The sequence below is a fragment of the Ictidomys tridecemlineatus genome, chromosome 12 (assembly GCF_052094955.1).
Source record: "Ictidomys tridecemlineatus isolate mIctTri1 chromosome 12, mIctTri1.hap1, whole genome shotgun sequence".
NCBI lineage: Eukaryota > Metazoa > Chordata > Mammalia > Rodentia > Sciuridae > Ictidomys > Ictidomys tridecemlineatus.
The window spans coordinates 97,101,837-97,120,029 of record NC_135488.1 but is presented as its reverse complement, the minus strand read 5'-3'; the positions used below and the strand labels follow the sequence as shown (position 1 = coordinate 97,120,029).

At 47.2% G+C, this 18,193-nt stretch overlaps 1 protein-coding gene across 1 annotated transcript in view; it reads right to left on the bottom strand.

The window, feature by feature from the left end:
• Positions 1-6,480: 6,480 nt before the first annotated feature.
• The window catches only part of Xdh (xanthine dehydrogenase), a 60,777-nt gene continuing 49,064 nt past the window's right edge, over positions 6,481-18,193 (bottom strand). The window contains exons 28-36 of the mRNA XM_078029433.1: positions 17,818-17,913; positions 17,075-17,203; positions 16,364-16,438; positions 14,433-14,485; positions 12,476-12,590; positions 11,648-11,713; positions 10,188-10,376; positions 8,699-8,875; positions 6,481-7,107 (exon numbers count right to left, since the gene is read on the bottom strand). Coding sequence (XP_077885559.1) covers positions 7,057-7,107; positions 8,699-8,875; positions 10,188-10,376; positions 11,648-11,713; positions 12,476-12,590; positions 14,433-14,485; positions 16,364-16,438; positions 17,075-17,203; positions 17,818-17,913 — 951 coding nt within the window. The 3' untranslated portion in view covers positions 6,481-7,056. The remainder of the gene's footprint in view (positions 7,108-8,698; positions 8,876-10,187; positions 10,377-11,647; positions 11,714-12,475; positions 12,591-14,432; positions 14,486-16,363; positions 16,439-17,074; positions 17,204-17,817; positions 17,914-18,193) is intronic.

Here is an 18,193-nt window from a genome sequence, read left to right as displayed (position 1 = left end):
CATTGTTACATTCTTCGGAATTTCGAGAACTCTGTGCGAGGGATATATAATATTGAAAAAAAAACAAGTTATTTATTAAAGGAGCCCAGCTTCACATGATTACATCTTGAGGATGAACAGCGAGTGTAGAAATACTACAATAACAATCTCACTTGCACAACGGGCAGGAATGTCACTGAATGTTCCAGATGCCTTGAGTCAGGAGTCTCAGCTTTGGTAAAAGTCTCATTCTGCTTTGGACAGTCTCAGCCATCTTAGTCTCATCCTGCCTTCGACAGATCTGACTCTGTCCAAGAGTTGGCACACACAAATCTCATCGTTTGGAGGAGGTAGCTGGTTTGCCCTCTAAGGAAGGAGAGCTGTGCTTGATTCTCCAAACCGGTGGTTTCTAGCCTCCATGATTTTGTTCTTTCCCCTCTCTCTGCCTGAAGAGCCCTCCAGCATGGCTTAGCAAATGTAAATTCTGTGGGAGGCACAAAAGTGACTCCTTAAAGATGTCCGTGCCCTAATCCTGGATTTTATAAATATGTTACATGGCATAGCAAAGAGGATTTTGCAGGTTACAGACCTTAAAATAGGGAGAGGAGCGTGAATCATGTAGGTGAGCCCAATTTAATGACATGAGTCTGTAAAGTACAGCGCTTTCTCCAGCTGCATCCAGAAGAGAGGTGGCAGAAATGCTCAGAGAGATTGGGCACATTACAGGGACTTGCCCCTCCTGCTGGAGAGGCACACATGGGAAGCCCGAGGATGGTGGTCAGCCCCCAACTGACAGTCCACCGGGAAGTGAGGAACTGCATGTGGGCAGCAACTTGAGTGGACTTAGGAGCAGATTCATCTCCAAACTCTCCAGAAAGCATCACAGCCTACTAACACCTTGATTTTGACCTTGTGAAACTCTCAGCAGAAGACCCAGGAGAGCAACACTTTACCCAGGCTTCCGACCTACAGAACTGTAGGATAATATAGGTGTTGTTTTAATCTGTTAAGTTTGTGGTAACTTGTTACAGCAGCAAAAGAAAACTAATACACTGCTGTGGTTTTGGTGAGTATCCTCCAAGAGTCCCTGTATAAAAGTTTGGTCCCTAAGGTGGCAGTTTTTTTGAGGTAGTAGACATTTGAGAAGTGAGACCTGGTGGGAGCCCTTTGGTCACTGGGGTCATACTCTTAAGGATGTTAGGGGACACCACTGGTCTTCTCTCTCTGCCTCCTGGCTTGAGATGGGAGCACTTGCCCTGACATGTGTTCCACCCAAGATGCACTGCGCTCAACAGAGGCCCATATCAGTGGGACTGCCCAGTCTTAGACTTGAACCCCCAAAACTATGAGCCGAATAAACCACTTATTTATCTTTATAAATGTTATGCCTCAGGCGTTTCATTGTGGTAATATGAAGCAAAGATACACACCATCCTTCATTCTTTAATACAAATGCTGTTTCCAAGAAACTTCCTCTGATTCCTCCATTAAGGATGATCCTTCCTCTGAATTTTCCAAGCCCCCTGTCCCCGAGTCTCTCCTGTCATTGCCATAGCCTGCCTGGACTTTTGGCTATTTATATACCTATGACATTTCTCTTATTAGACTATATGCTACTCAGGGCAATATTTTATTTTCTTTTCAGAACATAGCACAGCAAGTCATGTAGAGTCAGTACTAAATTCTTGTTGGAAAAATGGCTCACCACCTGGATGGATAATTATTGTTTTGATAAAATGAATTGCTATGACAATTAGGAATTGAAAATATAGACCCTAGGAATATTTGCAAATGCAGAAAGGAATGGCTAATTGACAGTGAATACTGACAATGTAGAAAAACAGATTGTGCGGAAGTAGGATATCTAAATGTTTCTGATGCTTGGAAGCCGGCAGCACTTGGGCAGCCGGGCCTAAGATGTAAATTAATACACAAAATAAATAGGATTGCAAGTTGGGGATAAAGGCTTGTGAATTCAGCTGGGTGAGGCTAATGGGCATGTCCCCAATGTCATCTGTGCCACACAGCTGTGGGGAGCTGAGAGTCCGCCCTCCTACCCAGGGTGCTGGGAAAATCACATCAGGGTGGGAAGCTGAGACATGACAATCATTTATGTTATTTTGGCCAAAATATAATGATGTGAACTGGTCTTACCTTGCTTCAGACCACAGTCATCCATGTGCTGCCTGTTCCCCATCTCCCCATATCTCATTATGGTTGAGGATTTGGCTCATTCCTGCATTTTCCCTTCCACCTGAGTTTTGAAAAGCTTACTCGAGATTTCTTGGCGTCTTACCCCTGGAAGGCATGATCAAAGGTCTGAAAGCAGCAACTCTGCTCTCTATAAAGTGCCTTTTATCCTCACTATTTCAGTCTTTACAACAGCTTAGTAAAGCTGTTGATCTCCATGCCCATTTTACTGGTGAGAAGACTGAGGTTCAAAGGAGCTCACAAACTTGCCCAAGAGAGAAGAGGAAAAAAGAGGAGAAGCATGAGCAGTCCCTAAGGGTATGCTAATTCCTAACATCAAAGAGTGGGCTGAGGGATGCTGTCTCACTCTCTCTGGGCAGGTGCTCAGTCCAGCCTCAATGGGAAGCAAGAAAAGGTAGTACCTCCTAAGGAAGTCTGCACCAGGAGGACCCTGGAAATACCCTATCTCCTGGGACAAGGGACGCAGCTCATGCATGGACCAGTTCACTACCCATTGATAGCTCATGGATCAGGACAATTGGCCGAATGTGGGTAGGTACTTGCCAGGATGGGATGAAGACAGTGGTTGGGGGAGAGGGAGCAAGTCACATACCACTCAGACTCTCAGAAATGTGCTCTGAGTTCCCAGGGTTGATGCAGGAGCACGTCAGAACAATGCAAGCAGCTTGGGTACCCCACTTTCATGCCCCTCCTCCCAATACTTACGGCTCAATTCCAGGAATGAGATCTCTGGCCTCATTCCTGGTCACAAAGTCCCCATGGAGAGCTCTGCTATCTTCCTTCCTACTAGAAGATGTGTAGGAGGAGGGGAAGATGGGAGGCTGGGACGTGAGAGGCAGGGTGTGAGGGTAGTCCTCAGGACCTCGCCAGAGCCAGCTGACTGCCCGCTATTTTGGTCCTAGGGCATCAGGTGGTCCCTTCCCCTCCCAGTCCTCCTGAGTGGCACGGCTGGTCATCTTGCCCCATCGTGGCAGGAAGTGGAGTTTGCTCTTGTCCCCTCTTCTTGGTGCCCCGATATCTCAGTCTGACCCAACCACAGCTTCCCAAGCAGGTTTCTCATGCTGGGTCTCCTTCCCCGCAGGGTGGGGGAAAGGATGCCCCCAACAGACACACATACATATGCACACGTTCTCCTTGTTGGCAGGGAGGATGCACAGCTTTTTATCTCCCCAGAAAACCTCCTTCCTCTCAAATTTACACTCTACTACTTCATTCCTCTGAGGTGGGTGGTGAGCTAAAGGTGGCAAAAATCCGTTCCAGCCACCCACTCTGCAAGTCTTGCATAGACGATTTAGCACCTCACTTTGGAACGAGGGGATGTTTTTGCACTTACTATTTTGTTCCTCGCCTGTGGGCTTAGGGAAGAATCTCATCGTAGCATCTTGTCACAGAAGCAGAGACATAGAGATATAGAAGGCAAATGTCCCTCTTTGCCCGGAGTCCCTCTATAGCTCTGCGCTGTCTACACCCTTCTCTACCAGCAGAGCTAAATTTCTATCACTCCCCAACCCAAAGGTTGCATCAGAGAAGGGTCCTCTGACTAGCCCAGGAGTTTGGTGGCCTTGTAAGCCTGGCTTTGCCAGTGAAGAGCCATGGGATCCTAGACAAGTCAATTACCCTCTATGGGACTATGTTTCTTTTTTTTTTTTTTTTTTTATTGTTGGTCGTTCAAAACATTACACAGTTCTTAATACATCATCTTTCACAGTTTGATTCAAGTGGGTTATGAACTCCCAACTTTACCCCGTATACAGATTGCTGTTTCACATCAGTTACCCTTCCATTGATTGACATATTGCCTTTCTAGTGTCTATGTTTCTTATCTCAAATGGATTGAGCTTGATGTCCCCAAGGTTCTTCCAGCTCTAGGATATTGAGTTGGTCTGGGGGACTGTCTGGGGCTGGCCGGGATCAGAGCAGTTCAAGGTCAGAGATGACGCCAGAATCCCTTTGGGCAGTGCCTGGCATTTCCACTTCAATGAATGGGCTGCTTTATTTCAGGTGACAGGATGGTCATGGGATCTATCTCCTATCTTAGGGACATGTCCTCCCCCACTTTAGGATAGAAACAAAACAAAAGGGCAGGCCCAGGGGGCACATCGTGCTCCCAGGACTCACCGGTTCAAGGAAGCTGCCTGTTATGAATAGCCCTTCCCCACATCCCCAACTGGGAGCACAATGAGCTGGTTTCCAAGCTCCCCCTCAGCTAAAAATAAAACTATCTTGAGCTCAGGGATGTTCCCAGTCATAAATCAATCAGCTAGCACTATTTCTGTGCTTATCCCTTGTCCGGGGTTCCTCTTACGACCTCCATCCTGGCCTCCCCATCCTGGCCTCCCAGTCACCTCAGTCCTGGAGGAGGATGAGGTTCATCAGTGGCTCAGGCAATATTTCAACAGTGTCGCCCTGCCTGTGTGGCCTACCCTGTCTGTGAGAAACAGATAGTTGTTCTGGTGCCTCCATCAGCCTCCATGATCCTGCCTGGGTCCACTTTGACAGGCAGATCAACTCCCAGTGTATCCCAGGTCTCCCCGCCTAGGAGCTGCCCACTGTTTGTGGTGGGTTTCTGGGAGTAAATGTTCCTGAGTTAGCTCCTAGGCATGGCGAAGGGTAGGGCTTCTCCTTCGTGTAATTACATGGATTCTGTTACCTACTCCTAGAGCCACTGGGAGGGTTAAACAAGACCATGAAGGTGAAGTATTAAATTTGGCACCTGGCACATTGCAGATGCTCAGAAAATAAGAATTGCTTTTCCCCTGCTAACCTTCCATCTGGAGCTCAGTCCCCGTGGCTGACCCATGTTCTTAAAGAGCTCCTTTGAGAAGATTTTGCCAGCCAGTCAGCTTCAAATCTGGCTCTTGGAGAAGCCCTTGAGGACATTTGATCTACTCTGAGATCCTGAAACACTAACTTAGTAATTAACCACAGTGCTGCTGTGCCATCTGGAGACTGCATCTCATGCTCAATCTTCTACCGCCCTCTGCAGGTTACAGATCTGCACTGCAGGCGGTGCTGACTGCTGGAGGTGTGCAGCCCCACAAAGACCAAAGCACCTCCCTCCCTGGGCTTGCAGCAGTTACTGCAGAGCAAGGCAAGGTGTCTGAGGAGGACAGCGCCTCTTAAATAACAGTGATTTATAGCTCACAAATCTTGCTCATTGGAGCTCCATGACCACTCTACTTCTGCCTTGGTTACCAAAGCACAGATGGGAATTCTGAGTCACAGCTCAGCCCTGAGAGCCTCACCAATGACGTCTCAGGTCCTGCTCCAGAACATTCTAGAAAATCATCTGAAGCAGACCTGCACGTCTCACTGTAAATACCACCTTGATGTTTAAAACTTCAGCCTTAACCATGCTGTAAAAGAGACTGCACATCTGGAATACTTTGAAAAACGGACTTTTGTAAAAAAACAAACAACAAAAAGTGTGTGTGTGTGTGCGTGTGTATGTGTGCGCGCGCATGCGCATGCACATGAGTGGTTATGCTTTTTAGAAATGAAATCTGGCTAAGAAGTGGAAGATACTGGCATTTGGTGTGATTATGATTACTAATAAGCATTTCTCCCATGCCAACCAGCTGACAGTTTCATTTATTAGTGACATCAAGCACCAGCTCAACTGCACAGTTTCCATCGTGCTCCTTCTATGGCCAGAACCACAGACTCTGTCTGGCAGGCTGGATATTTTGGACAGTGAAGGCACATGACAATGTCTCGTTGGCCACCCAGTACTACCTTGTGGTGAAATCACCTGTTGGAGAAACCAAAGGAGACGTTTGTCTCTCTTCTGTTCTTTACCAACCGCAAGAGCTTGAGGGATTCTAAGTGGAGTTCATTCAGCCCAGACATTGCTTCATAGTAAGAGAGCCAAGTCTTTGATAGCTGCAGGTCCCTTATATAACTAGAGTTTTCAGGTCATGTATTTATAGACTTAGAGCAGAAGAAGATCTCAGAGATTATTCCCATCCAATCCTTTCATTTTGCAGTAAAATGAAACACAGAAAGGGGGGAATGACATTCCAAGGTCACACAGGCAGGGACAGAGCCTGGATGAGCACCCAGGCCTCCTCACTTTCCCTCTGGCTGGTATTGATTTCAATAGCATCATTTCCAGGTGAGATTTACTCTGGCTTCAAATGAAAATCTGATCTTAAATTTGATCTTTTTTGAAATACACAAAGGGAAGAAATCTAGCACATTGCAGGTTCCCAGTAAGTGAGACAGTTGGATTTTTGTGTTATAGAGTAATTTTACTTTATGCAGATTAACAAAATTAGATACAATTAACCCTGGATTTCCTTCATTCTTTATTATTTTCTCTAGTGACGCAAAGGTAGTTAGAGGTTTTAATCTCACCTCACTGTTTCGTTGTAAAATGTGAGTATGGTTGAGGTTATAAGATGGTAATCGTTGGTTTGAAGGAAAGGCTTCCTGAGGAAGGCACTCAGATTTAGAACAACTTTGGTTTAAGTTTCTGGAGGTTTGTGGGAATCCTCTTGGAGGGACAGACACCATTAGCACTTGAGGTTACACAGGCTGTCCAGTGAGTGGGGACATCGCACAAACACTTCCTAAACCTTCCCCAAATCCATGATTAAAACAGACTTGCCCCAGAACATTCTAGAAAAATCATCATTCTTGAAATGACCCCAACTGCCTCTCTGCCTCTTAGGCTTCACAGTTCTAAATTTGATCATCATTGTTTGCAAATCATATTTTTTCAAAATCTTCCAATGCATTCCAGTTCTTCCTGCTGAATCACAGCTTTGTTGTCCAGCTTGTACAGATTTGAGTTTTGTAGTATGTGCTTCCTGCTCCATGGAAGCTCCACTGTAGCACAAGAACACTCTGCTGGGGACTTTCTCTTCAGACCCTCTGAGACCAGGGCTTACAGTTCTCCTGTGCTCCAGTGACACACTAGGAAGGAATGAAGAGCTCTCATTGCCAGGATCTTCTGATGGCCCCCCTCCCACCCTGCCATACACATGTCACCTCCCACCACTGCCAACCACCTTCTAAGACCAAACATCATTCTATAGTCTCAGCCATTGGGAATGCCCCAGGGCAGGAGGACCCTTTGGTTTCCTAGCCATTCATTTATTTTTACTGAGCACTTTCCATATGGCAGCCATTCCCTTAGGCTCTGGAGATATGGTAATGACCAATTTAGAAGTGGTCCTTCCTCACAGTGGTACTCAATCCTTAAAAAGCACAATTGACTCAGAATCCGCTGCTCATGCAAATCCATTACATGGATTTTAAATCATTGATGTGTTGTTACATAGAAAAGAATCTTTGTTTCAGGTTGGAGGCCTCAGAATGCCTCTTTAAATGATTAAGTTCCACATTGGATTGTTTGTAAGAATCTAACCTTGCAGTACGTGTGAGCTCATTGGAAGCCTTGCAATGCCAGGAAATGAAGGAAACTCAGCATTGGGGGCCATCACAGGTTGTGGGCCATGGAAAGTTTGTGGGAACTTCACTGTCTAGGAGCTTACACATGGTCTGTGTGGTTTTTAATCTCATGGCTAAGCTATAGGCAGACCTGAGGGGAACCTGACCAGGGACCCATATGGCTCTTTCACCCTCAATGCAGAGGTCTGGGATGGCAGATTTGCACACGGCTCCTCCCATTCCTGGACTCCCCTACCCTTTTCCCATGCTCAGAAGACTTCTGGTCCATGAGTACCCACTTCATTGCTAAACCCAAAAGGCCTATCAGATTTCAAAAGGAGGAAACACAGCTTGAGTATCAGATAGAATCCGGTTCTGCTAACCCAGTGGAGATCGTGGTAATAAAGGCAACCTGGGAGTTCAGTGTACACAGCGACCAATAACACAACTTAGAGCAGGGCTGGTTCTGAGAGCCCAGCAGTGGAAGATGTAGTCCTAGCAGGCTCTTATTTTGTCACAGAGGGACTTCCCAAAGTGTTCTGACAGCCCTGGGTTCCTCTACTGCATACCCCTCCACGGTGGTAATCACCACATAAAGCCATCATCTGGTTTGCCAAAAGGCTATGAAGTCCTCAAGGGCACCTACGTGTCCCAGTATCGGCGTGGCATATGGTGATCATGAGGCAATGTGGCTGATCTAGTTAATAATTTCTTCTCTCCCTCCACCGCATCTCCCTCGTGCCTCATACAGTGTCTTTATTAGAGGGGTCCCCAAATACTAGTGACTAACACTAGAGGTTTGGCATATTTGGAGTTTTCTCCATCGCCTGAAACTAGATGGAAAATGGTGAAATCTGTGGAGAATGGCAATATACCACACGTTCCTCCCACCTCTAGGCAGGCCCAGTGGTAAGCTGCAGCTTCAGAGGGGTTTCTCCTTCTTCCCTTGCAAGTTCAAGTGCATACCCCACATGCACAGCAATTCAGCCATTGACCCAGGGCTGCCCAATCGAGAGACCCTGGCATTTCTCCTTTCTGTAGAACCTTCCCCTGCAGCGTGCCAGCCTGTCCCCAGCATCCCCTGGAGGGAGCGAGTGTCTGAGAGGCATCCTACCAAGGTGGTGAACTGGTCCACACAGGCATTGCGGATCTTCTCCGGGGTGGCAGGGCTGTCCAGCTGGAAAAGTTGCTTCGTACTATAATCTGCCCGCTGAGCTCGAGCTGCCTGAATGGCATCCTTGATGGCGAAGAAGATGGAGGCAGCCAGGAAGAGGGGCGGCTCCCCAACAGCCTGAAGGGCCAGAGTGCAGGGGAGGGCATGAGCAGCTGAACCCGCACACACACTCAAGAGACCAGGCAGCAAGTCTACACCAGGGGGGCTGGTGATGCCAGCAAAGCCCCACCCAGCACTAGCAGGGCAGCACCCAATCCAACAGGAAGAGGTAGTCAGAACTCATCAGGGACTGAGAACCCTCAGTCTGGACCTCATGGGCATGCCCCTGTAAGTTCCTGCTATGTGATTTCCTCTGATGACACTTGGTAAATATAATGTACCTTTATAAGTTACATTAAATAATTATATTTTGTGGATTCAAAAACCTGACATGAGTTTTAACCCTTTCTTCAAAGTTACTAGCCTAGGGGGAGTATCTTACGGGCACCATAATTACATTTGCAGCATCTTCTGGAATCATACGGCACGACCAGCAGGAATTAAAACACTTTCTCATAGAGGTTGTCTAATTTTTCCCAAAAGCATAGATCAGAGACCACCTCCATCAGAATCACTAGGGATATTTACTTTAAATGCGTGTTCCAGGAACCTACTCCTCAGACCTACCAATCAAAATTTCTTGGGGTGGGCTCCATAGAGGTGCAATTTAATCACAAACCCTGGTGATTCCAATGCATGATAGAGTGTGGGAGCCAGTGGGAAAGGTCACAATGTGTTCTGGACCCTCCCACTGTAAAGGGTGAGATAAGCCAATGGATGTTTCACTGGTCACCTTCCTTCATAGTGATGATTGCCTTCCTTTGCAGGTCTAGGATTATACTGATCAGCTAAATTAATTTTCAAACTCTGTTTCATACTTACTGGGAACAAGGAAGAAATAAAGGATAGTTATTTACACTCCTTTGACATGCTGATCAAATCATAAGTTTGGGTCTGGGTCCCTGAAGGAGACTCCAGGGTGAGCTCAGACATTGCTCTCCCACCCTCAGGGAATATGCTGATTTCCGTGGGACACAGGGATGCTGCATCTGTAAAACCATCTCTGAGGATCCAGCCCCAGGGATGCACACCTGAGATACAGGTGTAGGTTGGGATTTGCTCTATAGGGTATGATTAAGGAACTCCTCTGTCTACCACAGGAGCTGGCTTCAGACTATAATAAGGTGATGCCCTCAACCCTGTTTAACTGGTTCTCAGGTGGCACTGCCCAGCCATCTGCTGTCCTCACCAAGGCCAGTGTCAGGCCCTCTTCTTTCTGCAAGAAGAATCCCTTGCAGACCCACCAGGTGGGTAGCTAAAGCTCCTCATCACCACCTGTGGCCTCCCACAGGGCCTCCTGGAAGGCAGCATGGACTCAGAGCAACAGTACCTTGGATGCGTAGATGGCCTTCTTGTTGGGGCAGTCACGGAGCAGGGACACCCTGAATTCAATGGGGATGCTTCCAAATGCAGGTATCTTATAGGTGCTGGGCCCGCGGGTGTGCAGGCTGCCCTCGGGGGAGTAGTGCAGCTCCTCCAGGGTAAAGAGGCCAAGGCCCTGGACAAATGCCCCTTCCACCTGCAAGATAAATGAAGACCACCATTACCTGCCTCTCCCCTCCCCAAGGACAGAACCACTAGCAGCAATGAACACAAAGACCTGTATGGAAACTAATAGAGTCCCCTACTCATCACCTGGTTCCTACCGCAGCCCTGCAATAACCTAGTTGGCCTTTGGCTTAGACAAAACAAAGGCCTGAACACCGAAGGTCAGTGTCAGAATTTGTAGGCAATTCTAGGAGGGTCACATGGGACAGGCATAATTTCCCACTAAAACCTGTCACCTGCAGATGGAGATGTTCCTTCCACATCATCACTGAAGAAATTGTGGCCCCAAACTGAGAAGTAAGCTCACAGGAGGAATTTCTTGGATAGTAGTGTCTTGGAGATTGGCCTCCAGTCTTACTGAGCCTGTCCTCTGGGAGCAGATGTCCCTGCTGCGGCTTGAAGATCTCTTCTAAGGCACCTGACATACTACGCTGGCCCCATGACTGCTGTCCCAGCTCAGAAGGGTGACATGTGGCATCACCGTGACTGAATGAGCCTTCAGGGAGAGGCCAGCTGGTAACCATCCTTGGCTCTGCAGTTCCTAATGCAGTACCTGCACCAGGGACTCCCAAGGTGACTGCTCAGCGAACAAGTGAACAGATTGACTAATGACTAGATGTCCGTTTCCCCAGTAATTGTCCTTTTTTGAGAAATGCAATGTTTATTTTTCTACCATATGCTCACTACATCTCAACTCTCTGTTCTTCCCTCTCTCTTCTGTTGCTATCTATAATCCTCTACTTTCCAAAAGCCATTTTCTTTGGGTCATTCCTGAACTCCTGGTTGTGCCCACATCTTTGACCCCCAGGGCCCTCCCATACCCCATGCTCATTGCTTACATCGATTGCCTTCCTGGAGGATAAATGCTGTCTTGGCTGAAAGAGTGAGGAGGAGAGAAAGGACTCTTCTAACCTCAGACCCTACTCCCTGGGCATCGATCCCAAATCTCCATGCGCGTGCGCATATGCACACACAGACACCCAGTGTTTTGCCATTCATCATCTTGTTCCCTGGGGTGGGAGTGCCCTTTCCAGGTTAATCCATATTCATTTATTTCCTGCCTCGAAAGTTGGGAGGGCTATCATCAATCTAAGTGCCCTTCTGGGGGAGACTCCCTACAAGCCATTTTCTGGCTGTTTAAAAATAACATTAAACAATCTGCTGTATGGCTGGTGACCCTAGTGGGGATGAAGTTCATCAATGGCCCATTCTGTCACCACTCTGGTCTCCCATGGGCCTTACCTGTCCAATGTCAATGGCAGGATTCAAACTGGAGCCAACATCCATGACAATATCGGTGCGGAGGTTCTGCAGTAGATGGCAAACAGAAGCAGTTTGAGAAGAAAGGAATGTTTAAACTAACCGTAGATGGGTCTTGGCCAGCCTGGACAGTGTTTTCACAAACAGAGATCCCTGAGCACACTCAGGCAGAAGAGTTAAGTTTCCACCATGTCTTGACTGTCCTTGTTACTGCTGAAGTTTGAGATCCTAGCAGCTAGGTAGGGGACAGGGAGCAGCAATGATCTCTCAACAGTCAGAACTAACTGTACACCCACTTGTGCATGACTAGCAAGGGCGGGTTCCCAGGGACCTGTCAGCTTGAACCTGAGGCTAGGTAGACGATGTAAGAAAGGGGTCAACAAACTGTGTTCCAGGGGCTGAATCTAGCCTGTTCTCTGGTTTTGTAGGGCCCAAAGGCTAAGAGTTATTTTATTAAATGGGTGAAAAAAATAAAAAGATGAATATCTTTTGACAAGAAAAAAAATGATCCAAAATTCAAATTTGTGTCCACAAATAACATTTTACTGGATCATAGTTGCGGTCTTTGCTTATATCCATGTTGACTGCTATCACACTACCATGGTACAGTTGAGTGGATGAAGCAGAGACTCTGTGGCCTGTTGAGCCTAAAATATGTTCTGTTTGACCCTGTAGGCAATATTTGCCTATTCCTGATGTTTTTGGCATCATTTTCCCAACCAGAGACCCTGATTCTATCAGCTCTTAGGATTACAAAGTTGTTTGTCTTCTCTTCTTCCCCTCAGGATTAAGGTTTTACAAACTCCTTACCTTATGATCCCCTGTTAAGCAGTCAATTTCTACTTCAGAGCAAGCCACCCCATAGGTGAAGTAGTGGAAGGGATTCCCGGAGTTTGTCTCGAATTTGTAGCCAAGGTTGGGTGTCCTTGGAAAGAAAAGGGAAGAAGCTGCATGTATTAGGATAGCCCACCCCTTCCCATATCCCACAGCCTGTTCCAAAACCTTTAAGCCCTAATCATTTTATTCTCCATTCAGCTGTTAAAAAAAAAGATCCCATTTATTTTGAATATTCTAAAACTTTAATGAGACTCAGGTATTACCAAGCATTTTCCGTTCCATTTTTCTAAGGCCCGTGTTATAATCTTTCTGCACAGCCTCGTGGCATTTAGTATCAGCATGCTATGGCTTTGCATGGTAGAAACAGAGGTGGCGGATTGGCCGGGATTCACAAAGGACACGAAAGTCACTCTGAAGGATGGAATGAACTAGAATCCCAAGTCTTCAGAACTGTGATGGTGCTTGGGTTAGTCACACAAGCTCAGCTGCTTACCTTTCTCAAGTCAAAGTTCCCCCAGGGAATTCATGCCAGCCTGGGGGCATCTGTAAGTGCCACTCCCCACTTACTGACACTTTCAAAATTTCAACAAGAGATTTGAGAAAAATGTTATTTATAGAAACAAATGTTTCTTGATAGATTTTTTTCTTTTTTGATCCTGAGAACCTTATACAATTCTGATTTTGTGGGGTGGGGATGTAGCTCAGTAGTGGAATGCCTGCCTGGCACCAGCAAGGCCCTGGGTTCAATCCCTAGCACTGCACACACTCACACACATGCAAAAGCCCAAAAGTCACATGCATGTGCATCTTTTGTGTCACACAGTGTTTACTAAACTGGGCCTGCGTTATTTTATATATTATACAGAAGTAATGTGAACAGATATGAACAGGAAACCACAAAAATAAACTAATATAGGACCAAGGGACAAGACTTCTCCCAACAGAACCAGCACTTGACCTCTGACTTCACCATGTTCATCTAGCTCTCCTTTATAAAACCCTACTTTTATGAACTTCAAATATATAATAGAAACTTTTAAAAAATCTGCATTAATTTGTGTTTGTATAAGCCAAATATTACATGACCTGGAGAATATAGGCCAACCAATTCATATATACACACATATATAACATATACACACATATATATGTGTATATGTACATATACAGAGAAAATATATATTCATGCATATTAATAATGTTCATACGTTCATGCAAGAAATTTTAAAGCAAACATTTTTAAAGCAAACCATTCTTCAATCTCTTGACCTGTGAAAGAAAAGGTCCTAGTTAAATTTCCCAGAGATAGCTAAAATATTATGACTGACAGTAAATATGACCATCTCTTTTTACAGCTCCTAGTCAGATGGGCAGGTCTCTAGCTATTCACACTGCTACTGAATTTTAAAACTGCAGAAGGTACGTGCTCTCTTTTAAATCTCACTGCATTAATAAGGTTCCCCTGTACCCTGCATGTCCTCTTCCATTCTGAGGGAAACCCGCTCTGAAGCAGTCTGATGCCCAGTACAAAGAAGCACACAAGGGTTACCCAACTCAAGCAGCAGACACCCCAGAACTTGCAAAATGCCGGGGCAAGGTCAATAGTTGATTGGCCCCATCTGGAAAGGGAGGAAACAGGCTCCAAAGGAACCATGACTTCTCCAAAGGAAGGAGTACACTCAAAGACCCAAACTAGAACTTGATCTCCCAATACAGCAGCTCCCGCTTTTGCCCTCCTGACTCATGGTTTGGTCATCCCACAAATCTAAAGCACCCTTAGATTCAAATTAGTGGAAACCCATTGGAGAGATAAGCGTTTCAGTAGAACTGCCCTCTCCTGAGCATGGACAGACAGCATTTGAAGCTGGAGGGGACCTGGACCTTAGGATGACCATCCGTGGTGAGACAGGCAGGGCAGGATCACACTTACTTATAAAACCCAGTAGCAGACAAGCTCACTGCATCCTCGTAGGCAGCTTTGACCTGAGGGGAGGAAATGGCCATCAGGAAGTGGCAAGTGTGGTTTCCCAAGAGCCTGACTTGCCTTCCTGCTTTCATGAGCTCACCCTCTTCATCTGGAAGCGGATCTGCTAGGGGCTCCTCACTCCTCCCACCTCCAGCAGGCCCTCATCGTCTGGAGGCTGGAGTGCAATAGTAGCCTCTTAACTGGTCTCTCTGCCTGAGGTCACCTCCCCAGCCCAGACAGAGTAGCCACCTTAACTCACGGCAGCTCCCTCCTCTAGAGCTCTGGATGACCCCCGATTGCCTGTGGGGAAGATGCCTGACATTAAGGAGCACAGCCTTCCCTCTGCCTTCAGCAGCACACCATCGCTACCCCAGCCAAACTCGAGTGTGACCCCTTCCCAACTCCTCCACGTCCCCACATTTATGTTCCTCCACTATTTCTATCCAGATCCTTTTCTTCCAAGACTAGCACAAATTCACTGCTTTAATCACCTCTCTTTGGTGATTATTTTCTACTCAGGCCATTTTAAAAGCAACTGTCTAGAGTGTTCTTCATACTCCACATGTTAACCTTATATTTTTACTTATAGTTTCCTAGCAATAAAATTATTCGTCTATACTTTAATTGTCTAATAAATAGCTTTTGGGGTACTCCCACGCATTGGCATATGAAGATTTAAACTGTGCTTGATATAATTTGGATCACCAGCATTGTCAATTACCAAGCTCTTTACTAGGTACCAGATGCTAATTAACACTTTGCGTATCTTATATTAATACTCACCATAACCCTATAATATTTGTACTATTATCCTCATTTTACAGATGAAAAAACTAAGGCTTACAGAAAATATTTTGGGCTAGGATCTGCAATAAGCCTATGATATAATTTTTTGTGTATGTGCACACACATGCTGGTGATGTGGCTTAGGAAGCATGGTTGTCTGCTTCAAGGGACACGAAACGACATGGCTGGTAGTAGAGCACAAAGCTCAGATCAACTGGTCACATGACAGGAAACATTTAAATTGCCTGCCAAGTCCATGCTAAAATGCAAACTACCGGAACAAGCTACATCCAAGCACTATTTATGCAACTGTAAGTACAGGAAGTGGAGGTTACGTGAGACCTGGAAAGATGAGGAGGTTTGGCTGTGTTGAGGGAGATTGGTCCACGTGCAATCACATTCAGTGTGTTACTCTTATGCCCAGTTCTATGTTCCAGTACTGGGACAAGAGCTGGAGCCTCCGTTGATATTCCTGCCTATTGCAGGAGCTGCATCTCCTGCCCGAGAGAGTCCTCGGCAGCTTCCCTCTGAGGGCTCCTTGTGTGCAGGCATCTGGTTTAGAATTCAGGGCACTGGGCTCCCTCTTCCTGGAGTGGGTGTTGTGTTATTCCTAAGGCCACAGGAGTGATGGAAGCTCCTGGGGGATGTTTTCCTCCCTGCTCTCTCACAAAGGGCAACTCAGTGGACCCAGACCCAAGAGTGGATGAGGGGAGAGGCTGCCAGGGGCAGCCCTCGGAGAGATGGAGGGTGCTCCATCCAAAACGTGATGTGGGACCAGGCTCAAGAGAGCCAGGACTTCCAAGGGAGGTGTGTCTGGCAGTCATCCCACCCTCTCAGGCTCGGGGCAGCCAAACCCCAATCCCCACAGGCTGTCAGGATCCTGGATCAAACATTTTCAAGGTACTTCCCTCAACTCTGACATCTATGGAGAAAGGGGCCGAGAGAGGTTGAGTTTTACTTGTCCTGTGAAACCTTGCAGACCACCTCAACTTCCTCTGCCTGTGCGACTAGATCACAATGCTCCTACAGTGTTCAGGGTAGGGACAGAGGCCCTGCTGCTGTTAGCTTCTCTCCGTTTGCAAGAGTGTCTTTGATGGGCTCAGACTTACCCAGTCTTTCCAGGAGCCTTTGGGATTCTTTTTCTTGAAGGGTTCCAGCCTTTCTAGGATGGTCTGACAGGCTGCCTGAAGAAATCCCCACCACACACAGGACAGGTCAATCCTCTGCCCTCTGCAGCCCAGGGTAAGGCCACCTCCAAACCATGCTGTGCCCAGGGTTCCACTCAAACAGCCCTGCCACCCTCCAGAATGACTGAGGCCCAGGATAAAAGTCACAGGGCTCTGCCTAAGGGGCTGCCATAGGTCCTCACTAGGGAACCTGTCCTGACCTAGTTCCTGGGCCAACAGGGAATGTTTGCAAGCCTCCCAAGGAGGTGCCTTCTTCCATCAAACTCCCCGACACGGGAGAGAAGCAAGTGGGTCTGACCTAACCCCTCCCATAATCAAATTTCCATTTCAGCCAGTTACCATGTGGCCATTTTCCACACCAAAGGGGGTGCCTTCCCTGAAAACTCGGCTTTCCCTCCACCTTCCCTCCCCTTCTGCACCCGTCGCCCTTGGCTTTGATGGAAGTTGGATTTGGATTCTTGGACCTCTCTTTTTGCTCCGTGTTTGGAGGCAACATCCTCCTGGGAAACAGAGCCAAAGGTATGACCATAGCCAGGGAACTGTCAAAGAGTCATCCCGACTCCCAGAGGAGGCTCCCCAGGCCCCCAGCCCTGAGCTGGCCCTCGGACGTGCTGGCTCCTGCAGGCTCCTTACGTAAACAGCCTGACCGTTGATGTCAGTGCTGACAGAGGCAGCCGTGGGAGAGGTGTTGGGCACAGTGTTAGTGCTCGTCTCACTGATGTAAATCTTGGAGGTGGGGATTTTCAGAGCTCTGCTGGCAACCTGCAGAAAGAGAGGACATCACCCTGTAGGGAAGAGGCTATCATGGCTGCCTTCTCCCTAAAACAGCTCAGGTTCCCTGTTAGAGACAAGAAAAGAATTTTGTCAGCTCTAATCCTATTGATTCTGGGGTGTTCTTGCACCTGGCTGATATTGAAGGAGCACCTTATAAAATGGTTTGGAGGATAAAACATTCATAAACCCATCAATGACTAAAGGGACCTCTTCAAAAAAAAAAAAACAGTTTGGCCAATTTTCAGGGGTCCAGCACATATACTAACCATCATGCAACCCCATTACCCTGGCTGCCCTATGAGAGCTCTCAAGGAGTGTGGGAAACTAGCTGCCATTATATATTCAACATCCCCACCTTACATACAGAGCCCCAGGGCCCTAGCATGGTGGTAACGAAGGCGTTCTCAGAGAGCACTGGCCTGTCCCTTTTCAGATGAAGAAACTGAGGCCAGGAGGGGAGAAGGCTTGCCCAAGGCCACACATACATGAGATCCCAGGCCCTGGCTGCCCTGGCACATCTCACTGCTCAGTTCTCACACAGCATCCTCCCTCACAATAGCCACCAGATGTCAGAGAGGATGTCCACAGCCCCGGGTGCTCACCTGGACCATCTTGGTGTGCAGGCCTTGGCCCATCTCAGTGCCCCCATGGGTCAGCAGCACAGAGCCATCTGTGTACACGTGAATCAGGGCTCCTGCCTGAGGAAAAAGAAGGATGCCAGGCACAAAATTCAGTAAATCCCACTCATTTTAAGGCTTAGGGCCTAAGAAATGGAGCCCAGAAAAAAGAAAGCAAGCAACTGTGGATATAGACCCAGACAACATTTGCACAGTGTGAATCTCCTCATCTAATTAGGTGGCCTTCGGCAGTTCACAAAGTGCTTTTGCATCTGTCTCATCCTCAGAGGGAAGCAGGCCATCTGTCTTTGATCTTTGTCTTCACTCTGTACATGAAAGCACAGTGGCTGTCCAAGCCCTG